At 44.4% G+C, this 19,694-nt stretch overlaps 1 protein-coding gene across 1 annotated transcript in view; it reads left to right on the forward strand.

The window, feature by feature from the left end:
- The first annotated feature begins 221 nt into the window (after positions 1–221).
- The window catches only part of LOC144505067 (organic cation/carnitine transporter 2-like), a 79,521-nt gene continuing 60,048 nt past the window's right edge, over positions 222–19,694 (forward strand). The window contains exons 1-2 of the mRNA XM_078230815.1: positions 222–819; positions 14,759–14,862. Coding sequence (XP_078086941.1) covers positions 430–819; positions 14,759–14,862 — 494 coding nt within the window. The 5' untranslated portion in view covers positions 222–429. The remainder of the gene's footprint in view (positions 820–14,758; positions 14,863–19,694) is intronic.

A 19,694-nucleotide genomic window follows, 5' to 3' on the forward strand; every position in this document is an offset into this window, starting at 1 on the left:
CAACCTCAAAAGACATGTTCCAACTCAGCTCCCCCCCCCGCAAATTTTTTTCTTTCATTTCCCCACCCATCCCCTCCTGCCGTGTGAATATAATCATGAGGCTTTGGCAAGTTCTCCAAGCCAAACAAAAAAAAATGCAGGATGTTTGGCCTGCTCAAAAGAATTTAAAATAAAACCCACACTTTTAAGCTCCCCCCACCGGCGAGCAAATCGTTTATTTAAAACACCCCCTCTCTCAAAGAGTACATTTGGATTGGGAGGAGCTCTCTCAGGGCGGGATGAAGATGGGATTAATATTTATAGGTGGAAACCATTGAGATCTAAAGAGTTTGAAATTACTCAAGTTCCGCTCTGCCCTGTAACGGCACATTGCTTGCAGTTTTTACGGAAGTAAGTCACTGCCAGTCTCTTCCCCTCGCTGTCACCAGCATGCGGGATTACGATGAAATCGCCGCTTTCCTCGGAGAATGGGGACCCTACCAGAAAGCTATCTTCTTCCTCCTGAGCCTCAGCATCTTTCCCAATGGCTTCTGCGGATTGTCTATAGTTTTTGTCGGGGATGTTCCAGAGCATCGCTGTTTAATTCCGGGGGATCTCAATCTGAGTGAAGCGTGGATCAATAGGACTATCCCTCTGGAACTGGAAAAAGGCAAACTCCAGCACAGCAAATGTAGACGGTACCGGCTGGATGTGATCGTGAATCTTTCGCAGACGTTTCCCGACCCAGATTCCTTCAATATGTCTGAGCTAGAACAGGAGCCCTGTTTGGATGGTTGGGAGTACAGTAAGGATCAGTACATCTCCACCATCGTCAGCGAGGTAAGTGGCTGAAGGAACACAGTCATTGCACTGGCAGTAGGGACTCAGATTAGATTGTTGTGAAGAAAACTAAAATATCTCTGGTTCTATGCTTTTCTGATTTTTAGAATCATTTGAACCCAAATATGACCTGCAAGTCTTTATCTTGTGTGGCCTCGGACCAGATGCATTTCAATTTTTAACCCTTTGGATTGCTCAGCGTTTGAGTTTTGAATTTTAAATCCTGCGCCAGTCGGCTGTGTTTATCCTTCAGGTTGGCATATGCACAGGATCACAATAGCAACCGTGTTAACGAGGTGGACACGAACTACGAGGTTTAATGCAACCAGGAAGGAAGCAGTATACAACAATGATACAAAATGGTCACACACACGTGGGTATGGTCTCCCAGCCACCAGAAGGCGATAACTTATAGTCGTCGTGACGTGTTTCTCATCTTTCCATCAAATTCCCATCTTTTACTCACAATGAGCCCCCCCCCCCACCAAAAAAAATGAAGATGAGTGCATTTGGATTCCTGCCATCAAAATTCACCCTCAAATGACATGCGTGCGAAGAATGCAAGATCATAAACATAAGCAAAAACATATTTGTGAAAGCAATGCAAACACATGCATAGGCATCACAGAAAATGGTGTACATGATGGGCTTACAAACACATTTCATAGGGCTGAACTATCCTCAAGCTACTGGTGTTTATTCTACTCCGAATCAGTTGTCTACTATCTAGGTGGTTTTTAGGGGAAGTCTCTGAAGAGTGGAGCATCTTAAAGCAGGGCTAAATGATACACTTAGCTGAGTAAGGGTGCTAAAAGCCAGTGCTGTAGGATCAAGTTTAAAGTTTATTTATTAGTGTCACAGGTAGGGTTACATTAACACTGCAATGAAGTTACTGTGAAAATCCCCTAGTCGCCACTCTCCGGCGCCTGTTCGGGTACACTGAGGGAGAATTTAGCATGGCCAACTTACCTAACCTGCATGTCTTTCAGTCTGTGGGAGGAAACGGGAGCACCCAGAGGAAACCCACACAGACACGGGGAGAACATGCAGATTCTGCACAGACATTGACCCAAACCGGGAATCGACCACGGGCCCCTGGCGCTGTGAGGCAGCAGTGCGAATGACTGTGCTGCCCAAATCCTAGCCACTTACCTTGGACAATTCCCTTCTCACTGGCCTGCCAAGGCCTTTAAATTTCAATGGAGATATAAATGACCTTGTTTATGGCAGTGAGTGCTGCTACAAAAGGGACATGGCCTCCTTCACTTTTGGGCTATGACACTGGGCTCTGGGAATGCACTGCATTTCTTGGATCACGCTCAGCCTAAGTTGCCATTACATGACTCAATTTGTTCTCAAAGCCTTTCTTTGAGAGAATTATGGACACACGGAGAGATCTGTTCAGCAATGCGCAGATTCCCCTGTTCAACCTCATTGTTATTGAGAGAAAAAATGCACTCTGCTTGTATAGTCGGAAATCCAATTAAGATCAGGAGCTTGGGATTTGGATGGCAAGACTGGATCAGATGGAAGGATCAGATGGCAGCACCAGATCAGGAGTTTGTTCAGGGGACCACAACACTGGAGTAGGCAATAAAGACCATGATCCTGGATAAGATATCAGTATCCACACATATAGGGACAGCTCAAGGATCTGTCCCAAAGTCAGTGATTGGGGCAGGAATGTGAACCCATCTAAGGAATTTGCATGACTGACCCCATAGCTGGCATTTCTGATACCAATGGAGCTGTGAATAGCTTAGCTGGTATTTCAGAGATTGCAGGAACAGGCTGGATGGGTGGGCAATGTTCACCATGGGTGATAGGATCACAGCTGGAAGGCAAATCACAGAGGTAGTGCAGAAGGAAAGACCCATGTGACGTTTAGATCTCATGATTCATTAACTTGTGCTACAGGGCTGGGAACTGATGAATTTGCAAATATTGCACCAGCTGACATCGGAGACAATCAAGTAGCAAGTAGCATTGACAGGTCTATTATCTGTGATCATCAACATCAACTGAGATTTGTTGGCTGCATTCCTAGGAAGGCTTTGGATTTCCGACTATACATGCAGAGCGAATTTTTTCTCTCAATAACAATGAGGTTGGACAGGGGAATCTGCGCATTGATGAACAGATCTCTCTGTGCATCCGTAATTCTCCCACAGAAAGGCCTTGGAAACTAATTGAGTCATGTAACAGCAACTTAGGCTGAGCGAGATCCAAGAAATGCAGTGCATTCCCAGAGCCCAGTGTCATAGCCCAGGAGTGTCAAAGTGAAGGAGGCCATGTCCCTTTAGTAGCGGCACTCACTGCCATAAACAATGTCATTTATGGCTCCACTGAAATTCAAAGGGCCTTAGCAGCTCAGGAGAAGGGATTTGTCTAAGATAAGCGGTTAGAATTTGGGGGCTTGGGATGATCAGAGGTCATGGGAGGCAGACTCTGAGGGATTGGAAGCTGGGGGAGGGGGGAAGATGGGAGGGGGAAGATCAGAGGTATGGGGTGTGGCACTTGGAGGTCAGGAGCTCAGAGATTGGAATACGTAGGACTACGCCTTGAGAGGGGTGAAATGATTAGGCCTCAGTATTGTCAAGCCTTGGCGGGGGGGGGGGGGGGGGAAGGAGTGTGCTGGGTGTTGGTGGGGTCCCTGGGGGAGGGGTTCTGGTATGGGGAAGAGGATGTGGATGTAGTCGGTGTTGGGGGGGTTGGAATGGAGGGAGGAAGGGAGCAGTCTTGTGGGGCTCTGTAGGTCTGTACAATAGTCACCCAGAAGTTAAAAGTGGTTTTAATTCTTCTAACTTTATTTGGGTACCTGTTGCTGTCACCCAGTCAGAAACATTCAAAGTGGCGATTTAAATTGCATTTTCAGATAGTTCCCAGTGCAGTGCTATTACCCAGGAGAAGTTTGCAATTCTGGGCAATTGCCATGCAAACCTTACCTGGGCACCTCTGAAGAGGATTCCTCAGTGCATACTTTGGGCTACCCACCAAACTGACGCTGGTGATCTTGGAATTTAAGGTCTTATTTGTTACTAAGAGTCAAGAATGCTCTTTGTTAAGCAGAAAAGTCTGCATAGATCTGAACCTGCTTATAAAAGATGGTGATGTTAAAGCACAAGCACAAGATGATCAATTTAGAAGGGAATTTCCCACATTCTTAAAAGCTTATGTAAACTGAAGACTATGTATCACATTACACTCAAGACAGATACTAAACCCATTTGTCTAGTTACGCCAAGGAAGAGGTCATGCCCACTTAATGGCATTGGCAGATGACAACTTGGCCTAACTTACAAAAAGAAAAGTACAATCTACACTGCACTTGATGCCAACAGTGGAGATTCTGGCAGTTGCCACTGGGTCAGGAGTCAAAACTCCTAACGGCTTTACTTCTGTCTTTTGGATAGTACTTTATTAATCATATGACCTTTGGCATCACATCCGCCACTGAAATATTCCAAAGGACAATATCCAGTATACTGACGGGTATAGGCAGCATCACAGCCAGAGGGACGACATCTTGACCATGCTTCAATAAAAGAGGAACGCAATATAAGCCTTCCTGATATTACTTGCAAAGAAAGGAGCTCTACCCAGGTTGAATACTGCTTCTGTTGGAAGGTCTGTACCATCGCCTACACGACTGATTATCCCCTGCGTGCCTATCTCATCTTGTGAAGTCAACACCACTAGAAAGATAAAATAATAACCTTGTACATAGTTAATGTAAGTAAAGGTATTTTGAACAGAAGTCCATTGTCTCCAGCAAGATCTCTTCTCAAGTCCCAAGACAAATCCTCAATAACAGAGAAGCTTTGAACTTTAATGCAGCCACAATACAAACAATGCAAAACAATGTTATAAAAATGGTTACATCGCACATTGAAACCCAGCTCCCAGTCACCAAACGGTGACAACATATAGCCGTGGTTTCTCTAGATTTGTTCCCTTCCAAATTCAAGCCGACTCCCTCTCCAGTCTTAAACGATTTATCTAATTTGCTTAAATCAAAGTTTTCCTTTCCTAACCTCAATTGGTTTGACTCAATCATAGGTTTTACAATCTCAAATTTGCCATAAATTTAGAAAAGGGTGTTGCAAAGACAGTTCAGATTTCACTACCTGCCACAGAGAGTGGTGAATGTGGGGAAGAGCTGTCAAGGGTAACAAACAGGTTTAGGAAAGAGTTGTGTAAGTACCTGGACGAAAGAGTTGATAGAAGAATTGTGTAGTAAGATATTTTACAAACATTAGAACCAGTCAGATTGGCTGCAGTGCTCTTTTCCATTTCCGTATATTCTTACATTCCGATGGGAATTTTCCTTGAATGTCATTTTTCCTGCCAGCCTCTATGGGAAATCAGCCAGATCTTGGGCAGCTGGGCCTTGGATTTTCTTGCTGTGCCCTGACCTCAACTCTTCCTCATTCCAAGCACCATATTTAAATTCACGCACACACACTTATCTCAATCAATGAGGATTGATGCGCAATGCAGGGGATTTGGCCCTCAGAACCATAGAAATCATAGAAACCCTACAGTGCAGAAGGAGGCCATTCGGCCCATCGAGTCTGCACCGACCACAATCCCACCCAGGCCCTACCCCCACATATTTACCCACTAATCCCTCTAACCTACGCATTTTTTAGGATTCTAAGGGGCAATTTTTAACCTGGCCAATCAACCTAACCCGCACATCTTTGGACTGTGGGAGGAAACCGGAGCACCCGGAGGAAACCCACGCAGACACGAGGAGAACATGCAAACTCCACACAGACAGTGACCTGAGCCTGGAATCGAACCCAGGACCCTGGAGCTGTGAAGCAGCAGTGCTAACCACTGCGCTACCGTGCCGCCAAGAAGCCACCAGCTCCAAAGTTTAGTGATAACTCACTTGAGTGCCTGCTGGAAGCCCGTTGCAATGTTCTGTGGCCGCAGGTTATCTTTCAACATCACAGACCTGGCTTGGGAGGCTTTGGCAGTGACGAACAACACTAAAGCACCCAAGAAGAGATGAGCCAGCTATTGTTGAAAGATGATGAATGATCTCATTTATTTCGCGGGGGTAAGTCAACCATCTTATCACTCTTAACTCACATACTCACAAACACACTCACAAACATCCACAGGGATCTCACTGCCAGCTTAATGAACATTACCAGTCATTCTCTCGCACACACCCTCATATCTCCTGCTGATATCATCCTCATTCTGTCCATAGTTCCACAAACTACCAACAAATGGCAGGCATCCTTCTCATTTACCCTGGCATGTGTCTTTCTCACACACTCCATCTAAATGCAGGACAAGTTGACGCACAATAAAAGGGAGTGGTCCCAGTCAGGAGATGGTGTGCTTGACGTCAAGGTCCTCGCAAAGTTTGAAAACAGCCATAGCGCTGGCTGGAGAGAACATGAACCAACTCCTGGTGAAGTCGGCAGCAAGCATCCATGTGAAGATACTGCACCAGATCATCCCTCTGCCAACGCTACTGTGAGAGCACTGCTGTGTGTTTTACTTGGCTGACATGTACCAATAATTTCTATATTCTCTGCCAAGCACTTGACATCTTCATCCAGCTAGGCCCTCGACTCCGGCCCTCAAGTGCATCTCAGCTGAGGACAACATAGCAGAAGACTCATCACAGCACTCAGTTCATTTTCCGGTCAATGGTAATCCCCAAACAGTAGGAACTAGATCTAGAGTCGGTTCAAGATGAAAATCTTCTCCACAGTAGGCAGAGGAGAGACATTTGAGACCGTCTGTACTCAGACTAGGAATTTGCTAAGTCCAAGTCAGATGATGAGCCTCTCGCCACGGTCCTTGGTCACTTGGAGTTGCGGCACCAACCACGGGAATTTTCTCGTATTTGAATTTTCAGACAGCTTTTGATGAAGTTCCACTGTAGAGGTTTGTGTGCAAAATTAAATTCTATACCTCTGCCAATGAAGAAGAACATTTATATGCCTTCTTTACAACCTTGTCTACTTGAACTGCTGCCTTTAAGGAACTGTGTACTTGTACACCAAGATCTTTCACTTCATCTACCCATCTTATTATATTCCCATTTATTCCTTATAACTGTTTGACTTCCCTAAATGCTTCAGTGTTGTTGGAGCTTCACTCATCCAGGCCAGTGGAGAATATTTATGACACTCCTGACTTGTGCCTAGTAGATGGTGGACAGGCTTTGGGGAATCATGGGGTGAGTTACTCACTGCAGGATTCCGAGCCTCTGACCTGCTCTTGTAGTCACAGTATTTATATGGCTTGTCCAGTTCATTTTCTGGTCAATGGTAATCCCCAAGATGTTTATGGTGGGGGTTTCAGTGATGGCAATGCCATTGGATGTCAAGGAGCCGCGGTTAGATTCTCTCTTTTGGAAATGGTCATTGCCTGGCACTTGTGGGGTGCGAATGTTACTTGCCACTCGTCAGCCCAAGCCTGGATATTTTCAAGACTTGCTGCATTTGAGCATGGCCTGCTTTACTATGTGAGGAGTCGTGAATGGTGCTAAGCATTATGCAGTCATCAGTGAACATCCCCACTTCTGACTTATGATGGAAAGGTAATTGATAAAACAGCTGAAGATGTTTGAGCCTAGGACACTACCCTGAGGAACTCCTGCAGTGATGTCCTGGAACGGTGATGATTGACTACCAAGGACCATAACCCCTTCCATTGTGCTAGGTATGACTCCAACCAACAGAGGGTTTTCTTCCTGATTCCCCACTGACTCCAGTTTTGCTAGGGCTCCTTGAAGGCATACTCAGTCTGGTGGAATTCAGATCTATTGTTCATATTTGAACCAAGGCTGTAATGAGGTCAGGAGCTGAATGGCCCTGACGGAACCCAAACTGAGCAACAGTGAGCAGGTTATTGCTAAGCAAGTGCCACTTGGTAGTGCTACTAATGATCCCTTCCATCACCTTACTGATTATTGAGAATCGACTGGGTTGGATTTGTCCTGTTCTTATGTATAGGACATCCCTGGGCACATTGCTGGGTAGATGCCAGTGTTGTTGCTGAACTGGAACACCTTGGGTAGAGGTGCTGCAAGTTTGTGAACACAAATTTTCAGTACTATTGCTGGAATATTGTCAAGACCCTTAGCCTTTTCAGTATGCAGTACCTACAGCCATTTCTTGATATCACGTAGAGTGAATTGAATTGGCTGAAGACTGACATCTCTGATGCTGGGGACCTCTGGAGGAGACTGAGATGGTGATCCACTTTACACTTCTAGCAGAAGATTATTGCGAATGCTTCAGCCATTTCTTTATTCTGATAAGAAAGGAGTTGTCAGGAAAGTGCTGGATTCTATTAATAAGGAGCATTTTAACAATGCACTTCGAAAATCATAGCATGGTCAGAGAAAATCAACATGGTTTCACGAAAAGGACATCATGGTTCACAAATGTATTATAATTTTTTGAGGATTTAGCAAGTAGGTTTAATAAAGGGGAATCAATAGATATAGTAAACTTGGATTTCCAAAAGACATTCAGTACAGTGGCACACAATATGTTAGTATGCAAGATAATAGCTTATGAAGTTCGGGGTAATATATTGACATGGATGGAAGATTGGCCAACAGACAGGAAGCAAAGACTTGCTCATCCCAACATGGGGCTGTACTGAGTGAATGATGTTGGAGCATGGGTGAGAAGTGAAAGCATTTGGAATTGAGTACTCACTTCCACATCTCCTTTCATCATCATCCATCTCATGGACTAACTGCTCTTCAGTACTGACAGTGAGCTGGAGAGAATTTTGCTGCAGATTAGGAAGATGATGGATATTTTCGGGATTTCATCAGTCCATTTGGAGGTGGCATTCATGGTGTGCAAAGCATTGGTGAAGGCCTGCATGCACTTGTTTGACCGCCATGTTGGATGTATTTATATAACATCTTTCATATCGTGAAATGTTCCAAGACATTTCACAGAAGAATCGTAAAATAAAATTTGATACTGAGCTACAAAAGGAGATTAAAACGGTAGGCTTTAAGAGGCATATTAAAGGAGAAAAGCTCTTGACCTAAGATCAAGTGTCAGATCAAGCCCAAGATGGGATGCAATGCCTTACCTTGTCAGCTTGGATCTTGTTTGTCTTCCTTGTGGGGACCTTGAATTGGATTCAATTGGATTTTGAATTTGGTTTTTGGAGCAAGCAAGGAATGGATTTGGGTTAGCCTGGCCCACTCTGAGAATTGGCTTTGTAACTTTTAAGGATGGAGTTTAAAAAAATTTTTTAAAAGGAGGAAACAAAGGTAGAAAAGCAGAAAGGCTTAGGGAAGGAAAATTCGAGAACTTAGGGCCTTCTCAGCTAAAGGCATGGCAGTTGATGGTGGAGTGTATAAAATTGGAAACAATTAAGAGTGCAGAATTGGAGTAATCCAGATATCTCTTACGAAGTGGAGGAGATACAGAAAGAAGGGAGAAGATCATGGAGGGATTTTTAAACAAGGATGAGATTTTTAAATACACGGCTTTGCATAACTGGGAGCCAAATAAGAGCAATGAGAACAGGGTTAATGGATGAATGGACCATGCTGTGTTTTAAGACATGGCAGCAGAGAATTGGATAAATGCTAGTTTACAAATTGTAGAATGTGGGAAGCCATCTAGAAATGCATTGGAATAGTCATATCTAGACGTAAAAAAAGCATGAATATGGGTTTCAGCAGCAGATGAGCTTAAAAGCAAAGTAAAGTTTATTTATTAGTTACAAGTAAGGTTTACATTAACATTGCAATGAAGTTACTGTGAAATTCCCCTAGTCGTCACATTCTGGTGCCCGTTCGGGTCAATGCACCTAACCAGCATGTCTTTCAGACTATGGAAGGAAACCGGAGCACCCAGAGGAAACCCACGCAGACACAGGGAGAACGTGCAAACTCCACACAGACAGTGACCCAAGCTGGGAATCAAACCCAGATCCTTGGCACTGAGGCAGCAGTGCTAACCACTCTGCCACTGTGCCGCCTGCCGCTGAGATCGGGTGGAGTCAGGTGACACCGGTGCTGGGAAAGGCCGTATTAGTGACAGCGTGGAGATGTTGTCAGAATCACATCAAATATGAAAATAAGATTGTGAACCTGGTTTAGCCTCAGACAGTTGCAAAGCAGAGGGAGGTATCGGTGGCTAGGGAATGCAGTTTGTAGTGAGGACCAAAGACAATGGGCAGAGTTTTGTGGGGGTGGGAGGGCTCCTTCTGCTGAGTAAAAGTGGAGGATGAGGTTAGTGAGACCCAGTGCTACATTTTCCAGTGGCAGCCAATTCCTCAAAGAGCAAAGAACAGTGTAGCACAGGAACAGACCCTTCGGCCCACCAAGTCTGTGCCGACACAGATGCTTCCCCAATCTAATATTTTCTTGCCTCCATGTGGTCTGTGTCCCTCTATTCCGTGCCTGTTCATACATCTATCCAGATGCCACTTGAACCTTGTTATAGAATCTGCTTCCACCACCTCCTCCGGCAGCACGTTCCAGGCATTCACCACCCTCTGGGTGAGAAACTTGCCCCTTACATCGCTATTAAACCCCCCCCCCCCCACTTTCAACCTATGCCCCCAAGTAATTGACCTTTCGACCCTGGGAAAAAGGCTCTGACTGTTCACTCTATCTCAAGCCTATCATAATCTTGTAAACCTCTATCAGGCCCCCACCCTCATCCTCCGATGCTCCAATGAAAATAATCCAAGTTTGTTCAACCTTTCTTCATAGTCCTCCTCATCTCTACCTCGTGGGAGACCCCTCATTTTGAAATTGAACCCTATGGTAGATTTCTCCCATGAAGGAAACATCCTCCTGGCATCTATCCTGTCAAGCCACCTCAGAATCTTACATGTTTCAGTACGATCATCTCTCATTTTTTTATATTTCAATTAGGTAAACTGCAACCTGCTCAATCTTTCCTCATCAGATAAACCCTTCATCTCAGGATTCAACCTCCTGAAAGTTTTATTCAAAATTCAAGTCCTCATTTGTAGTTTATGCATTATTCAAGTTATGAAATGATTATTCAGCAAATTAACTTATTTTTGGCGGCGAGTGACATAATAAGCTGGGAACTAATCTCAATCTTTAAAACGCTGAGAAGCAACCTTGAAGTTTTAAGCAACAGTAGATTTATTTTCTCCCACAGACATGCAGCATTCTCAAACAATTTCCCATCAAAATAAATTTGGTAATGGTTTTAGAAAGATTGAACTCTGGCCTTGGTGGTTCAGTTGGCGAGTGCACTATGTAGTGAAGGATTGAACTAAACCAACCAATTAGATACCAATATCTAATTCACTGATTAAAATTAAATGACAATGTGCTGAAATAAGAACAAAAAACATTGAAAAAGCTCAATAGTTCAGTTAGCATCTGTGAAGAGAAACAGAGTTAATATTTCAAGTCGATTACATTTTGTTGTGATGATTGAGTTTCTCCAGCGTTTTTTGTTCTTATTTTGAATTTCCAGCATACACGATATTTTGCTTTTGTTATCAATGTGCTGAATTTGGCAGAGGAGCAATCTATCAGGGCTTCAATGTCTGTTTGCTAATCAGTACCTCCAGCTGGAAAGTGTATATGTAGATCAGCCTCAGCTGTGTATCTCCTTTGTTGAATAGCCTATTAACTCTCTTGCCAAGTTTCACATTTGTGGAACAGCCAACTGGGCAAGGTAGCAGCAGATAGTGCTGCATCTATAAAACCTAGATAAGCATTAGCCAAGCCAAGGGCAGGAGTGGATAATAATTTTCATGGACAGGCCACACAAGAATTTTGGTACATCATCTCGAGCTGTTTTGTAATAAAATTACTTTGCCATCTAAATAACTTTTGAAATCATGAGGTGCGAATGGTTAGTGCCATTTAAGTTTAATGCATTATGACAATTTCAGATGATAATTACAGAGGAGTGACTAGTGAGTTTGTGTATGTCAAATTGTCCAAATGTCCATTGAAATAAAAGTTAACAAAGCTTATTTACTCAACCTGAAGAAGAAAGTCTCTTGTAGCTATCGACAAGGGAGGTGAAGTCAAGCGTCGGGGCGATTCTGCCAAAACATTCTAAATGCTGATTTCGCGTGAAAACTGGAATAACTCCCAGCAATTTTTTTAACATGATTTTCAGAATGAATTTCCCGCACTCTGAGCATTGCAGAGTGCCCGAGTGAGATTCACATTGAAAGTTATTGGGCAGGGCCTATTCCCACTGCAGAGGCCGGCAGCATAGCGCTGAGCAGGACACTACGCATGCGCCAATCTGTCAGTGCGTGCACAGTGCACTGCCGGCCTCGTGATCGCTGGCCAGCCCTGTGACCCCACATCGCTGCCACAGCGCCCCCCCCCTCCCCCCCCCCCAATCACTGGCCTCCCAGATCTCTCCAGGCGAGCCCCGATGTCCCCCCACCCTCCTCCGGGCAGTTCTGACCCTGCTTCCCCCCCTCCCCCACCCAGGCAGGCCGACCTCCCCCACTTCCCCACCCGTATGGCCAGCCCTGAGCACCCCTTCCCTCCCTTTGCCCACGATCCCTGTGCGGAGTGGCAGCGAGACCCCCTCCAACCCCCACCGATCAGCCACCCTATAGGCCCCACCTCAATAAGCCCCACCCTTTCGGGCCCTATCCCCCTTGGCACTTCCTGATGCCCAGTTGGCAGTGCCAAGGTACCCCTTGAGCATTGCCAGTTTGCCTTTTGGGCAGTGTCAGGGCACCAGGCTTGAACTGCCCAGGGGGCACTTCGCCCTTTCACCTAACCTCTTGGGATGGCCTCCATGGCCTCTGCTGCCTCCAGCAGGGTCGGCCGCCTGTTCCCCATTAGTGGGGAGCAAGAGTAAACCCCGCGGGAGTGAACCGCGGTGTTTACTCCTACCCCGGGGGAGATGGTAGCAGGCCCGGAGACTTCAGTCCCGGGCCCGTTAATGGGATTTAAGTTGAAATTTAAATATGGAAATCAGCTCCACGCTGATTTCCGGCATGAAGCTGATGACTCCAAAAATCTTGGATCCGGAGACGCGCAGAGGCCGTGGCGCCCAGCGGGGAGCCTGCTAAATGGCCTCCGCTGATGTCTCCCGGCAGCACAGCGGGCTGGGAGAATCATCCCCGTCATCTCTATTGTTGCAACACAGAACACTGCTGCAAGATGGTCATGACTGATGGTGGATCTGTTCTTTGATTCATTAAATTTCATAACAGAAAATGTCTGTTCACAGACTTAAGTTGTCCCAACCAGTACAAGCATCTTTTGGGCATGAGCCTTGATTTTCAGAAAGTGCTGTTCACCGAACGATGCATAAAACCTCAAAAGTGGCACTGACTTGAATTGCTCCACAAGCGCTGAATTCTCCCTCAGAGAATGGCTTGCTGTTTTTGGTAATTCCATCTTGTGGTGTATAGGTCTGGTAAAAATTCTTTGCCCTTTTTTCATTCGAGCAACCATCTCATGCGATCATCTTTCCCTTCGTCAAACCTTTTTGGCATGACTGGTAAACATATGGCTGCATGTTTACTCTTGTTGTGTTCTTTGAATATGGCACACTTTCTTTGAAAACTAAACATAGCTTTCTCTGCTACATCAGTAAAAATGTATTTTGAAGTCCACTCCTTGTTAAACACTTGGCATTCAGCGTCTACTATTCTCTTCGATAAACTCAAGTTTGTACTGTATCCCTCCACTAAAGTGCGATGAATGCAGATTCTTACAAAACTGAAAACTATATAACTAATTTCTGCACGGCTCCCATGCTAAACTATTGGCTGCTATAATTAGCAACATAATCATAGCAACCAGTCAAAGGCCTGTACCCTGCATGCAGACATTGCATTGTTTTTCTGCTGTATAATGTTCTCTGATAAAGTAAATTTAAAGTCCCCCAAAAGTTATTACTTCAACTATCTTTAAATAACCGTTTTGATTAAAACACAACAATCTGGTATTTGTTTTAAGGGCGGAAGAATATAGTCTGGTACAGGAGTCATGGCAGGCTGGACAGGAGTAATATATGGGCCGGATATGTCCCGCAGGCCGTATTTTGCCTACCCCAGTCAAGGGTCTAATGATATAGTTATGGAAATCAATGAGAGAGAAATCAAAATAGAAGAGTTGGATTACAATATGTTCAGGAATGAAACTGATGATTACACGTGTCAGTATAAAAAAATATAGATTTCCTATGGATTATGATTATCCCAATCTTGCCGCGTCTGTAAAAGTTCTATTTGTGAGTAATATGAGCTGTTTGATCAATACTCACATTATAGAGTTTTGTTCTATTATCTTCAAGCCATGTGAAAAAATGTCATTGTTCCTCCTTGGAAATTTGACAGGTAGTTTTATTTATTTCCCTCAACAGGTGAAGTATAGTTGGGACATTCCACAACAATGCAAATTACATAATGTCTGTTGGAATTAGAAAGAGCTCCCTTTTATATGTCCCTAGCATGTCCCAAAGCACTTCACAACAAATGAATTATTTTTGAAATCACTCTATCACAGAGAAATGTGACAGTAACAACCCATAAACAACATTGACATGACCAACCAGATAATCTGTCTGAGTAGTGTTGGTTGAGAAAGACATTTTGATCAGGAAACTATCTTCTCATCTATAACTAGTGCAATGGAATGTGTTACATCTACCCACGAGAGCAGATGAAATCACATTTGAACAGCTCAAACAAAAGGCTGTACCCTCTCAGAACTAAATTGTCGGCATAGGAGATATGCTTGAGCCTCTGGAGTGGAATTTGAACCTATAGGTTTGGAAATGTAAGTGTTGCCACCAAGCTCAGGCTGACACCGTAGCAGTCTTCGTAAGCCAAATTAGCTTTTTGTATGTCCTTTATTCTTCTATTCTTAGATCCAATGCAGTAAAATGGTTTCTCTGTAAGTTTCCCCAAAACACGGATGTGGAATTTTTTATTTCTCTTTGCATTTCAGTGGGACTTGGTGTGTGACGATGACTGGAAAGGGCCATTTTCTATGTTAGTTTTCTTCGTGGGAGTGCTGATCGGTTCTTTTTGTTGTGGACAATTATCAGACAGGTGAGTTCTTTTCTTTATTCAACTTTAGCAAAGTCTTAATTCCAATTTTTAACTCTCCATACCTGACACGAATAGGCCAGGTGAGGGAGGGGTGTTAAAATAGGAACTGAGTACATTACTCACTACACGTGCTTCATCTTCAGTGGCCACTATTTTAATCCCTGAACTTCAGGAGGCATGTGAGACTCTTGCTGTAGGCAGGTTATTCCTCATAAATTTTCAAAAGTCTGAAGTTGATGACATAATTCAAAACTCAAAGTGATTTTAACCTTGGGCCATGTAAATTGTGCACAGTATTGACCACACTGGGGAAAGCTATTGCCACTTGGATCCAGGGCAGGGGAGAAGCAAGGTTTATTTACAACTTTTATGAGATTCCTTGTTAACCAGAAGGGACAGAATTGTGTTTATGAGTCCCACAAGGAAACCTTAATCCTTCTCTGTCCCAGATCTTCTCTCCTCTATATCTATCGTGACCTAGTTTAATGCTGAAACCATTTTCTTGGGGTCTGGGTGGTCCCTGCTATCTAACATCTCACTTTTACCAGCCAGCCTCCAGCACTTTTTCTCCAGGGTCCCCAAGTGTCAGCCCTGGAATACGGTGACCAGACCAGTGGGTTAAAATGCTCTATGACTCATACTGTGCCCATGCAAGTTGTCACTCACCCCAACTTTGCTCTCATCATCCCCTCCCCACTCCACACACTTGATCCAATTATAAGACTGTTAATTGTTTATTACATTTATTTATTCCTTGTCAGGTTGTGGGCATTGCTAACTTGGCCAACATTTTTCGAACGTTCCTAATTGTCCATGAGAAGGTGGTGGTGAGCTGTCTTCATGAACCACTACAGTCCATGTGGTAGATGTATACACAGTGCTGTTAGGGAGGGAGTTTCAGGATTTTGGCCCACTGACAGCAAAGGAATAATGATATAGTCCCAAGTAAGGATAGTGTGTAGTTTGGAGGGAAACTTGCAGCTGGTGGTATTCCCATCTATTTGCTGTCCTTGTCCTACTAGGTGGCAGAAGTCACAGGTTTGGAGGATGCCGTCAAAGAAGCCTTGGTGAGTTGCACTGGGTGGCACGGTGGCACAGTGGTTAGCACTGCTGCCTCACAGCACCAGGGACCCAGGTTCAATTCCGGCATTGGCTGACTACCAGTGTAGAGTTTGCACGTTCTCCCGTGTCTGCATGGGTTTCCTCTGGGTGCTCCGGTTTCCTCCCACACTCCAAAGATGTGCAGGTTAGGTGGATTGGCCATGCTAAATTGCCCCTTAGTGTCCCAAGATGTGCAGGTTAGGGCAATTAGCGGGGTAAGTGCGTGGGCTTACAGTGTTAGGGGGTAGGCTTGAGTAAGATGCTCTGCCAGAGAGTCGGTGCAGACTTGATGGGCTGAATGGCCTCCTTCCACACTGTAGGGATTCTATGAGTTGCTGCAGCAGGGCCAGGGAGAGAAGTTATGGGCCCTGATGTACCTCATGCTTCCGGTCCCCTTGTTTCCTCCCTCCCACCCAAATTTAATTCTCCCGCCCACCCCCCCAGTCATGCATGATATTTTATCCTTTTCAAAATTCACTGATCAATTCACCAAACAATCACAGAAAGGTTCAGTAAAATGAGTTCAGTTGGCATCTGGTTGCAATTTTTTTGACATATACAGCAATGGTCATTAATATTAAGAGCATCAGCAACATAGTGCAGTATTAGTTTGTGTGCACTCCCGCCCCAGCTATTAAACAAACCAGAGAATGAAAATTTTACTTTAACCGTCATGCAATATTGTTAATTTGACAGGAAAATATCACATTGGTTTATTGATAACACTGCAGACGATAACACTGATTTTATTGATAGCCTCTGTCCTCATTAACATGTTCTTCACATTGCGCCATATGGAGACAATGTCAGTGAATTCATATCTTGGAGAAAGATTCAATACATAGTGGAATGATTAAATAACTTAAATCTTCACACTCTGGAGCCCTCAAGTGTCTCTGCGATACAAGTTTTAAGAGTCCAGAAGACAAATACTGAATGGTTCACGATTGTATCCGTGTTTTCTTGATAAACAAGTCTGAACACTCTGCCTATTGCTGCTTCTCACTACAATATATTTCCAATGTTACTATGAAACACACCTTGATCACAATGTTTCAATAGCTCAAAAAACTCATAAAAAGCACCAACCTAGAGTAGGATAATAGGTAAGCAGACAAAAGGACAAGATTGACGTCAATGGAAAAAATTCTTCTAAGTCATGTGCAATATAAAACAGGTTATTGATTCACTCTGAACCCGTCATGTACTCCTGTCCTGGTAAATTCACCCCGCAAAGTTGCTCACAGTAAACAAAATAAACTCCCAACCATGATTCTGCCTTCTGTTCATGGATGACAAATGCCATTTAGTCCAGCTCAACTCATTCATTCAGAATAGAAACATAGAACATAGGAGCAGGAGGAGGCCATTCAGCCCTTCGAGCCTGCTCCACCATTCATTACAATCATGGCTGATCGTCCAACTCAGTAGCCTAATCCTGCTTTCTCCCCATAACCTTTGATCCCATTCGCCCCAAGTGCTATATCTAGCCGCCTCTTGAATACATTCAATGTTTTGGCATCAACTACTTCTTGTGGTAATGAATTCCACAGGCTCACCACTCTTTGGGTGAAGAAATGTTTCTTCACCTCTGTCCTAAATGGCCTACCCCGAATCCTCAGACTGTGACCCCTGGCTCTGGACTCCCCCACCATCGGGAACATCCTCCTTGCATCTATCCTGTCTAGTCCTGTTAGAATTTTATAAGTCTCTATGAGATCCCCCCTCATTCGTCAATCCTAACCTAGTCAACCTCGCCTCGTACATCAGTCACGCCATCCCCGGAATCAGTCTGGTAAACCTTGGCTGTACTCCCTCGAGAGCAAGAACATCCTTCCTCAGAAAAGGAGACCAAAACTGCACACAATATTCTAGGTGTGGCCTCATCAAGGCCCTGTATAATTGCAACAGCACATCCCTGCTCCTGTATATATACACATTTGTGTTAGGAGCAGGAGTAGGCCACTGAGCCCTTTGAGCCTGCTCTGCTATTTGGAAACATTGGCTACATTATACCAGTGACTACAATTCAAAAGTACTTAATTGGCTGTAAAATTATTTAGGACATTGCAAAAGGTGCTGTTAACGTAGGTTTTGTCTTTTTTTCATTACATCTGTATGCAGTAGGCAGAGTGACTAGCAGTGGCGAAATTGGATGCCCAATGCTGATTATTTAAGGATAATTAATCACAGAGCAATCAAATGTTAGGAACGTGATTATAAAGAAATCACTTACATTTACAACACAGTTCACTCTGTAGCTAATACAACCGCCCATTCTGACTTCCCTAGTGCCAACCCACTGTCGTACAATTCTGTTGTACATTGCGCACTTCAGAGGTTTCATATGATGTTGCAAAACATTTGTACTCAATAAATATGCATATAGTATTTCTTTTTATTCTAATTTTTGTTTGAGGTTTGATAGAAACAGGCAAACAAATGTCATTAATAAGTAAGTATTCCAACAGCATAAAATTCTGTGAGAACTCATTTCTAGAAGTACTTAAGTCGTAGGATCTGGTTTCTTTAAAGGACCTTTACGCTCTTTTTCAGGGATTTCAATCATATTTTTCTCTGCCAAAGTTATAATGCATGATCAGGAATTCTCAACCCCGGAGGAAACATAGTCAAACTGTGTGATCATTTTTGGTTAAATTTTAAGCTGGAAGGTGCAGGGTGAAGTGAACTTAGGAGAGGGGAGAGCAGGGATTTCCAGGCTAGGTTCCGTGGATAACTGGGGTTCCGGGGCAAGCCAGGCTGATCAATACAATTTGACTTCGTGCTGTTTCCAGCTCGTCCAATCAGAGGCTGGCTTCTTCCAGTTTGGACGAGTTGAAAACAGCACAAAATTTAAATTTTATTGATCAGGGTGAGCACGGAGGAGCAATGGTGAGAGCAGGGCTTGCGAAGGGGGGAGAACAGCATGAAATTTAAATTGCATCAATCAGGGTGAGTGTTGAGAAGGAGCGATGGTGAGAGTGGGCTTGCAAGGGGGGAGGAGAGCTTGGCCTGTCGGGGTGGGGGGAGTGATGCCTGCGAGGGGTGGAAAGTGGGGTGTGTGAGGGGTAAAGAGCAGTGCCTTCGAGGATGTGGGGGGCGGGGGGGTAGCCAAGCTCATGATGGGGGTGGGGGTGAGCCTACGAGGGGGGTAGAGCATAGGGGCAGGGGGAGTGGTGCTTGCTGGGGGGGGGGGAGAGTGGGGCCTGTGAGGGGCTGATAGTGGAACCTATGAGAGGGGGAGAGCAGTGTCTTTAAGAGAGGAGAGCAAGATCTGCGAGGGCTGGGATTGCGAGCAGTGCCTACAAGGGGGAAGCTGGGCTTGTGAGGCTGGATGGAAATGGGACATATGAGGGGGAGAGCCTGGAGAAAAGACTGAAGTGCTCGAGGCTCGAGAGATGAGAGTGATTGTGGATATGTAAGAGACGTGTGTGTGTGTGTGTGTGACTTGAGTGAGTGTGTATGAGTGTGACTTGAGTGTGAGTGTGACTTGAGTGAGTGTGTGTGAGTCTGTGTCCAATGGTTGAATCCAACATTCCAGCAGCATTCTTCCCATTTGAACCAAAGGAGCAGCTGCACGCCTCCCATTAAAAATTGCAAAAAGGTAAGACCTAAGTATATTTTTAATAAGAGAGCTTATTAATTATAGTAAATATATGCACAAAAGAAATAAAAGACTTCTATAATTTAAGTTGCTGTTTGTTTGCACCTATTGCACTTATTGCAAGAAA

Source organism: Mustelus asterias, chromosome 16 (assembly GCF_964213995.1).
Source record: "Mustelus asterias chromosome 16, sMusAst1.hap1.1, whole genome shotgun sequence".
In the NCBI taxonomy this organism is placed as follows: Eukaryota; Metazoa; Chordata; class Chondrichthyes; order Carcharhiniformes; family Triakidae; genus Mustelus; species Mustelus asterias.